Source organism: Trichoderma camerunense, assembly GCF_050948025.1.
Source record: "Trichoderma camerunense strain CBS 138272 chromosome Unknown V8C40scaffold_8, whole genome shotgun sequence".
Taxonomy (NCBI): domain Eukaryota; kingdom Fungi; phylum Ascomycota; class Sordariomycetes; order Hypocreales; family Hypocreaceae; genus Trichoderma; species Trichoderma camerunense.
The window spans coordinates 454,709-467,991 of NW_028145362.1; the positions used below are offsets into that span (position 1 = coordinate 454,709).

At 50.6% G+C, this 13,283-nt stretch overlaps 3 protein-coding genes across 3 annotated transcripts; 2 read left to right on the plus strand and 1 right to left on the minus strand.

Annotated features, from left to right (window-relative positions):
* The first annotated feature begins 2,460 nt into the window (after positions 1–2,460).
* Positions 2,461–2,792, plus strand: V8C40DRAFT_243812 (uncharacterized protein). The gene has a single exon (XM_083215517.1). The coding sequence runs from the start codon at positions 2,557–2,559 to the stop codon at positions 2,785–2,787; it is 231 nt and encodes a 76-aa protein (XP_083073543.1). The 5' UTR covers positions 2,461–2,556; the 3' UTR covers positions 2,788–2,792.
* A 5,190-nt stretch (positions 2,793–7,982) lies between these two features.
* On the plus strand, positions 7,983–9,036 carry V8C40DRAFT_212672 (uncharacterized protein). Its single transcript, XM_083212127.1, has 2 exons — positions 7,983–8,381; positions 9,005–9,036. The coding sequence occupies exon 1, from the start codon at positions 8,064–8,066 to the stop codon at positions 8,298–8,300; it is 237 nt and encodes a 78-aa protein (XP_083073544.1). The 5' UTR covers positions 7,983–8,063; the 3' UTR covers positions 8,301–8,381; positions 9,005–9,036.
* An 829-nt stretch (positions 9,037–9,865) lies between these two features.
* Positions 9,866–12,396, minus strand: V8C40DRAFT_265370 (uncharacterized protein; the record flags this gene model as incomplete). Its single annotated transcript, XM_083219648.1, has 4 exons — positions 9,866–10,057; positions 10,132–10,448; positions 10,506–10,915; positions 12,245–12,396. 4 exons carry the CDS (start codon positions 12,394–12,396, stop codon positions 9,866–9,868), a joined length of 1,071 nt encoding a protein of 356 aa, XP_083073545.1.
* Between the last annotated feature and the right edge of the window lie 887 nt (positions 12,397–13,283).

The following is a 13,283-nucleotide window of genomic DNA, read 5'->3' on the forward strand; positions in this document are numbered from 1 at the left end:
GTGCGGGCCCATTAGTCACCCCGATACTCAGTTAAATCCTATATATTTTAAAAACCACCGGCGCCCGCCCCCCCCCCGCCGCCCGCGGGGGGGGGGGGGGGGGGGGGGGGGGGGGCCTGCAGTATGTAAAGAGGATAATCATAAGTGACACGGAATAAGAAGGGAATAATAGAAAAAAACGAAAAACGATGAGAGAAGAAGAGAAACCCAGCCGGAAATCCGTTGGACCGTGCGACGGCACTTGAAACGCGGGCTTCCGAAGGCGGCAAAACGTCTGAATTGCAACGACTTTTTTTGTTGTTCACGCTCTTCTTTCTCCTTTGGGGGTGGAGAGACGAATTACATGTATTTGTAAAATATCTACAAGTAGGGAATAGTTTGCATGTTGGTTTCTTTTTTGTTCGGTTTTTAGTAATACGTAGCTGCATGCCCTTGCCTTGTAACAGCCCAGCAGCAGCCGCCTTTTTTTTTCGTCTGCCGAGACATTATTCGGCAATTCAGACTGAAAAGACAAGACAAGCCACTGGGGTTTTTTTGCTAACTTCATGGGGATTATTACTACAAATGCTGCATGATGAACGAACAATGCTACTCTCCGTACTGTACATATGATAGTGAGAGAAGAGGAAGAAGGGGAGAAGAGAGCTCGGCTTTTTCCATGGCCGGTGTTCTATTGGTGAGAGACTATTGGCTTGTTATTTTTGTCCCATGGAATGAGCCGAACGCCGAGCGCCGCAGCAAAGACGGGTTCAGCTCCGGCGACTGGGGGGTTGAATGACGGCGTTTTTGGGGATGACAAATTGGGGAGATACGTGTTGCTGTAGTTTGCTGTTTTTAAACGGCCAAAGTTAAAAAGCTTAATTTCTCTTTGCTGCTCGAGTTCGTGATTCGTAAGGCTTATGCTAGAGCCGTAGAGAGGGGGCTTTTAATTTACGATGAATCCTACAGACGAAAGCTTGCGAAGCAGTGCAGCATTGGGAGACGCAGCTACAAGAAGTTAAAAAAGCAAAAAAAAAGAAAAGGCATCCAAAAGTTACAGTGAAAGAGGGGTCAGGAAATCCTTCGCGATAGGGGAGGATTATTGGGTGTGGTTCAAAAAAAGAGGCAGAAGGACCCAACACCTGTAACGCACAAACTTGCTGATTTTCGCGAAGAGGCGAGAAGGGAAACCGGGATCCCGACCATTCCGAACGAGGAAATAACCGCGCGGGCGCGGCTTGGAGGGGAGAAAGCGAAAAGCAAGCACGCAGAGAGATTTGCATGGGGTGACGCCTTGCCTGGACGGGGTCTCTGCCCCCTTGCCCGCAGGCGGATCCAGAGATTCAGGCTCCCCGATTGTTCGTAAACCGCTGATCTGCATATTCAGACGGGGGTTGTGGTTTTTGGTCAATGGGCGTAATGTAGGGGGGAGGGGTGGCAGAGAGGGCGATGATCTCGACTCTCTGGGCTTTGCTTTTGCCGTGAAGCCTTTTTAGCCTAGGAGAAAGAGAGAGAGGTCATCGAGATCCCACCATTGAAGGAGGTCCAGTCCAACGGGGGATTTGCAGCCCCAACGATAACACGATGGCTTTTTAGCACAATCTTACCCAATGCATTACTAAGGAAACTTAGCAGCACTCCATCAGCTGGTTGTTTATATTGCCTGCCCACGACTAGCCATGGGCTACGGAGCATTACCCCGTTTTTCCCAATGTACTACTGCGTCTTGTACGAACAACTAGCGGCATCGAGTTTGCCTGGCAGCAGGCAGAAAGCTGAGGAGAATAAAGGCGTTCCAAGGGAGCAAAGGAGAAGACGCCAGAGCGCAAAAGACAGCCGCGGAGGCAAGCCAGCCGAGTTCGAATCCGTCAACTTTGACGACAAGCCCCAAAACCAACCGGCGTAAAACCCGTGTGCGGGGGGAGAGAGACCAGGAGGCGGAACTCCGACCGCCACTACCACTCCGTAATATATAGTAGTCTAACTCGCTACAAGGAGGAGCGAGTATGTACATCTGCGCAGCCCTTCGGCTTGAAAGGTGGTTCTCGATTTGGCTGCTGCATTTGCCGGCGTGCCTGCTATCCAACGCCTATCAGCTTACTTGTACAAGTTATGTTTGAAGGCCGAATCGTTAGTTGGTTAGATGGTGCGGCGTTGAAGCTGACAGATGGGCTAGGCCCGCTTGAGAAGGGAACTAAACGGGGTGTTATCACCGAATTGCTGTTAGTTGTTCGCAGCAGCAAGTTGATGATTTAATACGTGTCGTAACGCTGTGATGCAACTCTATTTGTCTTCGGGGGTGCGGGCAAATATCCGCGTTGCTGCTGCTGTTGGCCTTGCAGATATATTACCGTGCATTATCAGACGGGCAACCTTGGGAAAGTCCCCGATGAGAGGGAGGCGAAAGGGAGCCGGCGTTGTAATCATGTCCGACTTGGCGCTGCTCGTGCGGCTTGTTAGTTTGCGAGTTCTAGGCCGTCTGTGAGATGTAAGGAGGTGTTTTGCTTTACGGTTTGTGAGCCAAGCAATATCACAATATTCCACCAACAAAGCCCAAAGGACAGAAAAAGAAAGCAAATGCGAAAACCAACCGCCAAAGGCACGCAAGGGAGGGGGGTCGAGACGACTCCAGTTTTGATGTGCGACACGGATAGGCGCTACGCCTTAGATCGACAGAGTGCATGCGTTGGCGCCAAAGGAGGTCTCGGGATTGCTAAAGTGCTTGGGCTAATGAAAATGGGATGGATGGATGGACGGCGAGATGTGGTTGTAATGCGACGAAAGAGTAGGCTATCGATGCGGGACTAGGCAAGCGTCACTTCAGCCGTACGCACGCACAAGGGGCGAATCACATCCAGGGAGCGGCAGGATAATCTGGGTTAATTGGATGAAAAAAGGACCAAGCACAAAAAGAAAGGAAGCGACACCAAAAAATCAGGCCACATCGGGCGAATAGAGAGGCTCGCAACTTCGGATCTCCTGCGAGTCGAGATGCTGTTGGCACGGCTGCGTGGTGGCACATGCTAGTACTCGTAGTAGGAGTTGGTAATACGACCACGACTAGCATCACGGACGCCCGGTGTTAAGGGATTCCCTTCCGGAGCCGGCTCATCCTTTCCTGTTGCTGATTCCGGTAACTTCTTCCTGCGGTTGGATCCATTCATCAAGACGGCTAGAAAATGCGAACTGTCACCCTCCTGGTGGCTATTAATAATCGCTGCTTCACAACGACGCCCAGTCTAGCCCGGAGCGTGCCGCCTGGTTGCATCTGCCGTCTTTTTCGAGACTCTCTATCCCTTGCTGTCGCTTGTCTCGCTTCACCACACTTCCTGGCCCGTCCAGTACGGTACTCGTACGTTGTGTGCCTTCTGGGCTGCTTTGCTTTGTACTCGCACCTACTCGTCCGCGCAAATCTAGCTCTCCTCCAAAGGCGCATCACCAGCTGCGCCGCTTAGCAAACTTGCTCCGAACCGAACGACTAAGAGATCGCGCCGGCGCAAAAGCTAGGCCGCGCATCCGGAACTGACGGAACTTCTAGAAGTCGTGATTGTCCCATGAATCAGGGCCGCGCCAGTCACGAGGAGGCGTTGACTCGAACACCGCCTTGAAGCTCGAATGGCTCGAATGGCGTCTGAGTTGTCGCGGGGCGCGGAGACGGACTGCTTGGGCCTGTCTCGCACGTGGTGCCAGCGAGATTGATGGGACAGTTTTAGGTTTAGATGAGGATGCTGGCGTACCGTCAGGCTGGTAGCGCCATGGAATGGAGGAGGGGGCGAGCTAAGTCCAGAACTTGGCATTTAATACGGTGCTCGCTCCCAGGATGGCTCGTTAGATTCACGGCGGCACGTTTCTGCGTCCTCCGATGACAGCGCTGATTTCGCGTATTGTTCAGCTCTTCTCAAAAGACACCCGGCAGTCGTGCTCGGCACCAAGGGTGTGTGCCTGAAGGCCCTGAACGCTTGACGCCTTTCTCGATGGATTTTCGCTGCATATTCGTACTAGTCCGATGGCCCGATATGGAGCGTGATCCGATGGCAATAAGAGCCACCGACTGAGACAATCGAGTGCGGCTGAACCGCCTAGATGCCGTCGCCAAATCACTTCATCCAGAGGCGGTCGCATGTCGGCGTCATCCCTTATGCAGTGCAGTCATCGTGGTGCCTTCTTGGACATGGAAGATCGCCCCCCTCCCATCCGAGCTGAGAAAGGAACGGGGGTGAAAGAGGAAGAAGAAAAACAAGGACCCAACCTATTCGTATAGAGTTAAAAAGTAGAACTCAGGATTTAGGCGCAGGGCGATTGGTGATCAGTCCCGCACACGTTATCCATTTCCGTTTATGCCCAGGAGTTCGGAACGAACGAACCCCCCTCAACTTCAGCCCTGAATTGACAGCCACCCATGCTGGCCATCTTTATAGCATTGCATTCCACCTGAATCACTCGGATATTACACTGCAGTCCTTGGTGTCTTTAGTCAGCGGTGTATTTGGGCGCGCCTTCTCCAGCTTCGTCGATGCTGGCTGGGTGTCTGGTCTGCTCAGTAATAGCTTTTTTGTGTGAAAATACGAAGCGTCGAATCACGAACCGCCATCATCATCGCCGCTCTCAAAGTGGTAATTCCAGCTGCAAAACAGACAGCTAGCAGGGGCGGACAAGGGAAAAAGCGTCTGACACATCGCATCGTCTCTTCTGTGCGGGCGCTCGTTTGTCCTCCTCTCGCTCTCTTCTCGTTTTCTTAGCTGAAGATCTTTATTGACTCATCCCCTTCCCAGCCGTTTACCCATGCAGCCCTAAACCAGAGCTCCACCAGGTCAAGCGCGCAAGACAGCGGAATTATCACACGCCCCTTTTCCCAAAGCAAGGACGAGTTAGCAAGCCAAAGATGGAGAAACGGTGATTTGCCCCGGTGCTGACGGTGCTCGCTCGGCGGGCCGCGCGTGAATCCTCGTGGCATTCTTCTCCATTTTTTCCCAATTGCAATTAGTATTTCTTGTTCTCGGGCTTCATCTTGAGGTGTTAGCACAGATTCTGGGGCTCGACTAGTTTTTCTTTGAGACTAACGCTTACATGGTTTGACTTTTGACTCAAAAACATGAGCCGCAAATTGTGGATAATCGGCGAAGTGCCCAGAGACCCGGAGTTTGAAATTTGTCTGCCCCCCGGACTCTGTGGTCGAGGATCATCAACTCCGTCGGGTACGAACTCCGACATCTGTGCATTCCAGGCCGCCGGTTGAGCTCTGCTCTTTGTTTTTTCCAAGCGATACGGCAGTTGTACATCCTCTGCTGCCTCCTCCTGTACTGCCTCAAGTGAGCAACGCGGACAGAATTACTTCGGCATTATACCAAGCAAAGTCCATTGGTTCGCCTTGGTCGCGAAAGGAGACATATAGAACTCCGTACTCCGTACGCCTTCTTTGATTAACTTGTAACTTGTGGAAACTGTTCCTCGGCTGCAATGGATCAGGCGTATAAGTAATCGAGACATCAGCAGGGCGGAACAAGGATCGATCTCAACCACCAAGACAGCAATCAAAACTGACGCTCTGTAACGCTAGTTTGCTGCCGCTAGCACCCCCTTCGCACAAAATAGCCCAGCCGCGAGTCTTTGCCCGAGCTAAGCAGCAGTTCATGGGAGCAAACGGTGGTTGCCGGCGGCTCCCGAGTCGCTTCGCCGGTCGGGGCGGTACTTGGAGCCGCACTATGAAATAGCCCTGCGGAGCATGTACCTAAATCTGCCTTAGCACGTCGTCTGCTCTGTCAATGCGAGAGGGGGTGCGACTGAACCGCTCAGCCGGGAACGGCAAATGGAGAATGGAAACGGAGAGACGGTAAAACGGTGGCATTCTGCACGCAAGATGCGCCTGTGCCCTGTCGCCGTCGGAACTGGCTCCTGTCATGTTATGCCCATGACCGACGGATGAAGCCATCACATCAGCAAGTTTCTGTACTGTACGAGAAATACGTGAAAGGTGCAGGTCGTCTATCGATAGCGTACCTATGCCTGAGGCCGGAATAGCTTATCATCGTATATGCATAAGTACTGCAGCGATTAGTAAGTGGGATAACCGACATCAAATGCCGTCATCTCTAACAATCCAGGCGGCAACGTATTTCGTATCTCGCCTCTCGCCTCTCGCCTCTCGTCAATGCGATGCTCCCCCAACAGCGGCGACGCGCTTTATTACCGTTGTATCCTGCGTATTGTCTTGCTTATACGGTGTACGGTGCAGTGCTGTACCCGCCATAAGCCAACCGCTCAGGTTGCTCAACCGTTTTCCAGTTCGTCGGGCCGACATGGGGCCCAGAGGCATCAGTCCTGCCAAGCATTAAACTGCTTGTGTCGCATTGAATTGTACGAGTACAGCACAGTATGCTGGCTTCGGGATTCGGCATGTAGAGGACAGTGCCGATACGGTATAGGCACCTATTGATTCATCGGTTGATTGCAGGCTCAAACGCTCGGCCGGAATCGAAACAGATATCCGTTCGTCATGCTTCTCCGGCCTTCGCTCCGACGAGAAAAACAGATTTTTGAGAATCATCATCATGGCTCAAAGTCTTGCCACAATGACACGCCCCTGGCTCTGCTCAACTCCGCGGCCAGACAATGAATGAACAGGGGAGTTTGCTTTCAACGGCTCCCATGTCAAAGCTACAGATATTACGGAGCAAGACCCTTCAGACATGAAGCCAGTAAAGAAGATGTGGGAAAAGACCCGCACCCCTACACCGACGTCAAGCTACGCCCTGGCTAACCCTGGCCTGTCTTGCTTTACCCCTGTTCGGCACAGTTTCCCCGGTCCCCGTCGTCCTCAAATCCCTGCCCTCAAAGCCTCAAGTCTGGCCCCAAGCAAACCCCCGGCCAACATCCTATCAAAACCTCATCGCCTTCATCTTTGCACCAGAGACATCAGAACGTGCCTGTACTTGTTACTTGTGAAATTGGCACGCTACGGCTCATCCTTCTCAACCCGCCGCCATGCAGGGGGCAGCCATTTCCTAGTGCTGCAAGGACATGCTCCGGAGGAACGAGAGGGCCATTGTGGTTGTTTGGGACGGGTAAAAGGGACTATTCCGCAATGAGGGGACTTTTGCCCCAGCGCTCTCCGCTAAAAACCCATGCCCGGGCGATCACAACCAAGCTATTGGGAGGAAATCAAGTGGCCAGAATTGGGGAGCCATGGAGCCCTGAGGCGGGACCCGAATGGCCAAAGACACGCGTTCGTCTGGGACAAGGCCTCTTTCAGGGAAAGGCCAGACCCGCCGTTAAAGTACGGTTGGAAGACCCTGGTCCTGGCTGTTCTCCATGATCATCATCGACCCCCCTCCTTGTACTTTACACCCCCTGCAATTCGTTTGTGATTCGTTTAGTCTACACCCTTTCACCCCTGTGCTTTGTTCTCACGACCTTGTTGAGATGTGGATACATCTTCCTTCAGAGTTGCCAGAGAAAATTCCGCTCAAAATTATGGGCCTCGCCTGGTCCTTGAAGGAGATCATGGACTGCCAAGATGTTCCCTTTTCTTCCTCGTCATCTACGGCCCGGCCGAGAGCGTCCGGTTTCGCTCACAAGTACCGACATACAGCGGTTTGGTTCCAAAGGATCTCTCTGCCAAGCACTCTGCGGCATTCATCATACATATCCAGGAGCAGAGCGCCTTCTCCATCTATCAGTAGGAAGGCATCAGCAAAGCTCCGCCCTCTCGGTCTCGTGGGCAGAGCCACACTGAAAGTTGGCCTAGCTCTGCTTGAGAAAAAGGAACCCATAGCCCGTATCGTGTGGCGGCCGTGTGTCCGGACATGTACTTTGACAGATCCAGCTAGCTGAGGCGAGTCTAAAGCCCTTCATCTGCCACCAAGTGGGGAGACTACTTGTCCAAAGCACCCATTGCAAGGCATAACTGGCCGCCCAGGGCTGGAGAAAACGGTCGGCACAGGCTGCCTAAAAGGGTATAAGACGTGCCTTTCTTTTGACGAACGGATAACCTCAAAAAGGGCGAACCGTTTTATTCTATTTCTCTCTCCTTGAGGGGGAGTTGCGGCCACTGTACCTGTTTGGCATGCACTGTGCATTGTCGGGGAATGATTTTTGTCATTCTATGCGCTTGTTGTCAAACTGTTTATTTGAGACTATTGAGCAAGGATTCAAGCATAGGTATACAAGTATATGCTGCCCAGGCGGAATCTTCACTTCAGCTCAATCCACTAGGATCGAAACAAGCTGGTACAGCTATGCGGCATCCATGTCAAAGTCATGACTCGAATCCAACAGACACAACATGCAGAAAGCGGAGCGATGCTCAGTTGAGATGGGCATGATTGAGTTGCGGTGAATATACCGCCAAAAGTGAAACTGAGAGGAGGGGTTGGAATCATTTCGCAGCCCGACATATGAGATCCGTGAGGACATTCCTGCTCTATCCTTTTTCCCTTTTAAAAGGCATACAGTGAGTCAGTAGTGGCGGCTGATTTCATGCAATTAGCTGGATGTATGTACAGGCATGCGTGTACATGCTTCGTACATATCTAGCACCCCATCACATGAAGCTCTGCGGCTAGATACCCGCCATGTGACAATGCGACCCTGAAGAGATAGCGACGCCAAAGATGAGTGCATGACTCCATTGCATGTCTTGGCGGACGGCCGAGTAGCCGGTGAGCTGGTCTCTGTGCCAGCGAAGTCATCTCGTCTGTCTGTTGTGGTGCGTATTCAATTAGAGAGGACATCAAGAGTGTTTCGTGAGGCGCCGTCACTGTTGCATTCCGACATCACCCTGCGACCAACTCTCATGCCGCGGCAATCCTCCCAGACAAGTGCTGTCTGTTGAAAGCTTGGCCAAGTTCCTTTTTGGCGAGGGCGAGGCATGGATGAGATGCGATGCTTCATGCCGTCTTAACGCCGACCCTGAACCTTGCCTGTACCATGCTCACTTGCAAATGTTTCGTCCCCTAGGAGTGAGACATGACAACACTTCAGGACGCGTGATTCATGTCCTAATACTGACAAGTGTACGGAGTCGCAGTAGGTATAACGAAGGGACCTTACTCCATAGTGTTTAAAGACAACTCTCCCGGGTCCACTGTGCTTGTTCGGGCATTCTGCTTGATGATCATGCCACGGGCTAAGATCAGAGCTTATTTTCTTATCTGCTTCCTCTAGGGTACCGGATGCACAATACGAGTCACCGCGAATCCTTAACGGCAGAAAGGATCCGACCCCTGCAGTCAGATCTAGGTCGAGATGCAGCTCTGGGGGACTATGAATGGAGTTTTTGCGAAAGGATATGGGAAGATGGCCGCTCCTGGGATCTGGCCAATGCCTTTCTTGACTGGGACAACGTGCAAAGCGGACGAAAACGGAGATCAGAATCTCGCCATTTCTGCCAAGAAGATTCCTAATATATACATCCAATGACAGTTCACAACTTCTACATAATATAGCGTATCCGCTCCATAGGACAAAAGGAACAAAATTACTGGTTAATACAACGTTGCACTTTCTCGCAAAAATCCCCTAAACAAACCACCTAGGAACCAACACTCACACAACTGCATCTCCGTTTGTCGAGGTTGGTCCCTGTGACCTCCGGAGATAGATTCTCTTTGTCCGCTTCCAAGCCTCGGCTCCGACAACAAACGCAATGGCAACAGCAAACACAAACCCCCACTCCCTGTCAATCCCCGTATGCATGAAGACGATTGCGTTCAGCCGCGGGATGTACAGCACCGGAAATATCATGAAGAAGACAACTGTCATGGCAAATAATAGAAACCAGTTTCCCCACAGATGATGTTCCCCCCACGCGCGGGCCCCCTTGTGCATATCGAAAAACGACCGGCGGAAGTCTGTGAGTTCCCGCGAGAAGAGCAGGAAGTGATCCACATCATCGCGGTGTAGACCGTTGCGAGGGCATGAAAGACGTCGTGGCACGAGGGCCAACAGGCGTTGTTGCAGTTGAGGCCCAAATTGCCGTCGTCAAAGCCGAAGATGACGGTGGTGAAAGAGCCAAGCACGGAACCGGCCCGTAGCCGACCATATCGAGCATAAAATCGGGAATGAAGATGCCGTAGCGGAGCTGTGTGGCAAACGACTGTTAGCTGGGGTTTCAGTTGACGTGTTGATCTGTGGCAAGGTAGGGGTGAACATTACGTCTCGGGGAAGGCGGTTGAGAATGTCTGGGACGGCAGTTTCAAATCCAAGACCTGACTCGCTAAAGGCACCAGTGCCGGGAAGCATCCGGATGATTTCGACGGGAGTTGATAGAAACACGGAGATAGCTGTATTGTCCTTGGAAGCTGGGCCGGTGAGAAGAGAGATGACGAAGACGATGTTGGCTGCTGGGACATGAAGGACGAATTTCTGGATGTTGTCGAATATCTGGCGGCCTTCTTCAATGACATTCGAGATAGAGGTGACCTCGTCGTCAGTTAGGATGATGCCGGATGGCTCTTTGGCGACGTCTGAGCCTGATCATATGGCAGTGCTAATGCCCGTGAGCTTAAAGCTTAGACTGTCGTCGACACCATCGCCAGTCATGGCAACGTAGCGGTTAGATCTATGGAGGATCTCAATCATTCGGCTAGCAATTACAAGGGGTAGTTGGGGAAGAGCATCAATCTGGTCATCGCCCAGGGCATCAAACTCTTGAGCTGTCATCACAATAGTACGAGCAATGTCGTCAGGGAGCATGCGAATCTTCTCTGACGAAAGAAGGATACACACGTCTGTAGCAATAGCATGAGCCGTCTGTGGATGGTTTCCTGTAAGCATATGAATGGCAATACCGGCAAATTGACACACGAGAACACTGTCTCTGGACTCAGGACGGGGAGGATCGTAGATTCCTACGAGGCCGTGAAAGACAAGATCGCGCTCGAAGCGTTTGCGAAGGGACAATTCCATCCGCAAAATCAGATGCTGAGACTGATTGCCACTTAAGCTTATGAGCAAGTACAGGAACACGAGGGGTTTGGCTTCCTAAAGCCATCAATGTTGTCTAATGTGGTGGCTTTTATGACGCTGTCTAGAGGCTTGATTTTGTCCCTTGAGCGAAACGGTCGCATATCTCTATCACGAATTCCACCGCACCCTATTACATGATGTTAGTTATACACAATCTACAATTGCACTTCTTTTACAATTTTCTATGTCTTTGTGAAAGTGTGTGCTTCCTTTGTAGTTGTATCCCAGAAAGGAGTCGACATCTTTTTGACTCCAAAGTCAAATGGAAACTCTCCAAGATGACCCCAGTTCGCTCCCAGTCCCTGCGATAGCTTTATACGATTGAAACCGAAACGAATGAGAATACTTCAATAGCAATTTCAGTTAGAGCACTACTAATTATTCGTTTGGTGGATTGCAGTTGCGCTGAATCACTCTTCTTCTCTTCAACAGTGGCCAATTTGGCGAGTGAGGCAATGCTCAGGTAATTTTTGCAGAAAATATCTCTTTCTAGCCTCTTCAAGAGGAGTGATCTCTTTTATTGATGACTAATTTCTGATTTTTTTTACGCTTCTTGATTGTATGAGACTGAACGATACTTGGCCGATGGTTGGGCTATATACCTTGTTTGTCGTTTCGACAGAATAGATACCATGACTCGGAAGCCATGCTTTGTGTGCAATCATTCGACCCTGAGTAATTGTTTTGGTCTTGTCGAAGCAGATGTATATAGATGATGATCAGTATGTCTGCGGTAAAGAGTTGAGACTAAAAGTAGGGCACTTACTTGTCACTTCACCTAAAGTTTCCAAGCTGGGCAGATTGCGAACAATGACATATCTCTCTAATATCTTCTCAGTGCCAGCTATCATGGTAACTGTTAGGACTAATAACAAGAAAACGGTAATCGTGCTTACAGCCGTTGTGACAGCATATAGAACGGCGTCTTCATGTGTGTCAAACTTGTTGGGGCCAAGCACAATGATTGCATAGACAATGGCAAGGGCGAGGAGCCACAGGAATAGTCGAGAAGGTTATTCAGCAGTAAGATCAAGGAATTTGTCTAGCCAGCCCATCGTAGCCTTTGACCACATCTTGGCCGCAGTTTCGGGTTGAGAGGTTAGAGGCTCCCGTTCAATGCCCTTGCCTGCCAGGTCTCCTCCTTGTAACACACTGGAGATGAGTTCAATTTCTGTGTACATGCCAGCTGCAAAGACAACGCCACGACTACAACTTTTGGTGATTGTTGTAGAGCTGCAAACTACGTCGAGACGATGGCCAGGCCGGTGTCATCATCAAATTCTTGGAAGCCGGAACTGACTTGCCCGTGAGAAGCGCTTCAGCCGCTTCCAAGTTTACGACACGTATAGGTCTGATGTCTGCAAGTACAGAGTCGCCGGTTGTCAAGTCGACGATATCGCCAAGAATCACGTCGGATGTCTGGATGTTGATGGTTTTGCCGTTCCGAAACATGTTGCATGCTTGTGAGCCCAAGTTGTGGAATGAGTCGATAGTTCTTTCAGCTTAAAGAGTATGAATAAAGCTGATGAATACGTTTACAATAACGCCTTTGAGAATGCCGTCTTTCATCCGCGTATGGATGCCGAAATTAGCTGCCAGTGCCATCAGCAACACCTATATCATTGTGTCAGTCTAACATAATTTTGACCGTATGGTGAGGAGAATTTGTATGGATTAGTTTGTCTTACTGAAGTTATCTCGTCGAAAATTTGCTTAAACAAGATCTTTAGCGGTTGGACAGGACAGCCCCGCCCACACCGACACCCCTCAAAGAATTCGCTTGAAGCTCTTTCAAGACTTGTTCGACAGTCAGACCGTATGCTGGGTGAGATATTGGGTTGTTAGATTGTCTAGAGATATGAGTTCTCTCGAACAAAAAGCTAGACGGAGGCTGCTTTGTGATGAATCGTTAAGTTGCGATACACGGGATTGGCGCAGATCGTAGCTAGTGTAAAACAGCAAAGGCAACCGGACCTTGCGGTTTAATCGAAATATTTTGCCTCTTATTTATGGACGTTACCAGTTGCTCATCCGAGCATTTGTACTTCATGCGAAACTCCGGAAAAGAATCTTCGCCTCTTGAGTTTTACCACCCACCAGCCGCGAGTTGCTCGCAGAACGACGCATAGCATTTAGAAACCACTGTATATCAGAAGCTTTGCCTCTATGATCGACTTAAGTCTAGCCAAAATAATAAGCCAAAGAGTTGTCGAAGAGTTAAATATCTGGCAGCTCTACGGTCCATCTTAACAGTCCCCGAGATTATTATGTCGAGCTTTCAGAAGCGGTGGGGTTCATTGCTGAACTGCGGATCCCCCTCCTATTCACTCTATATACAT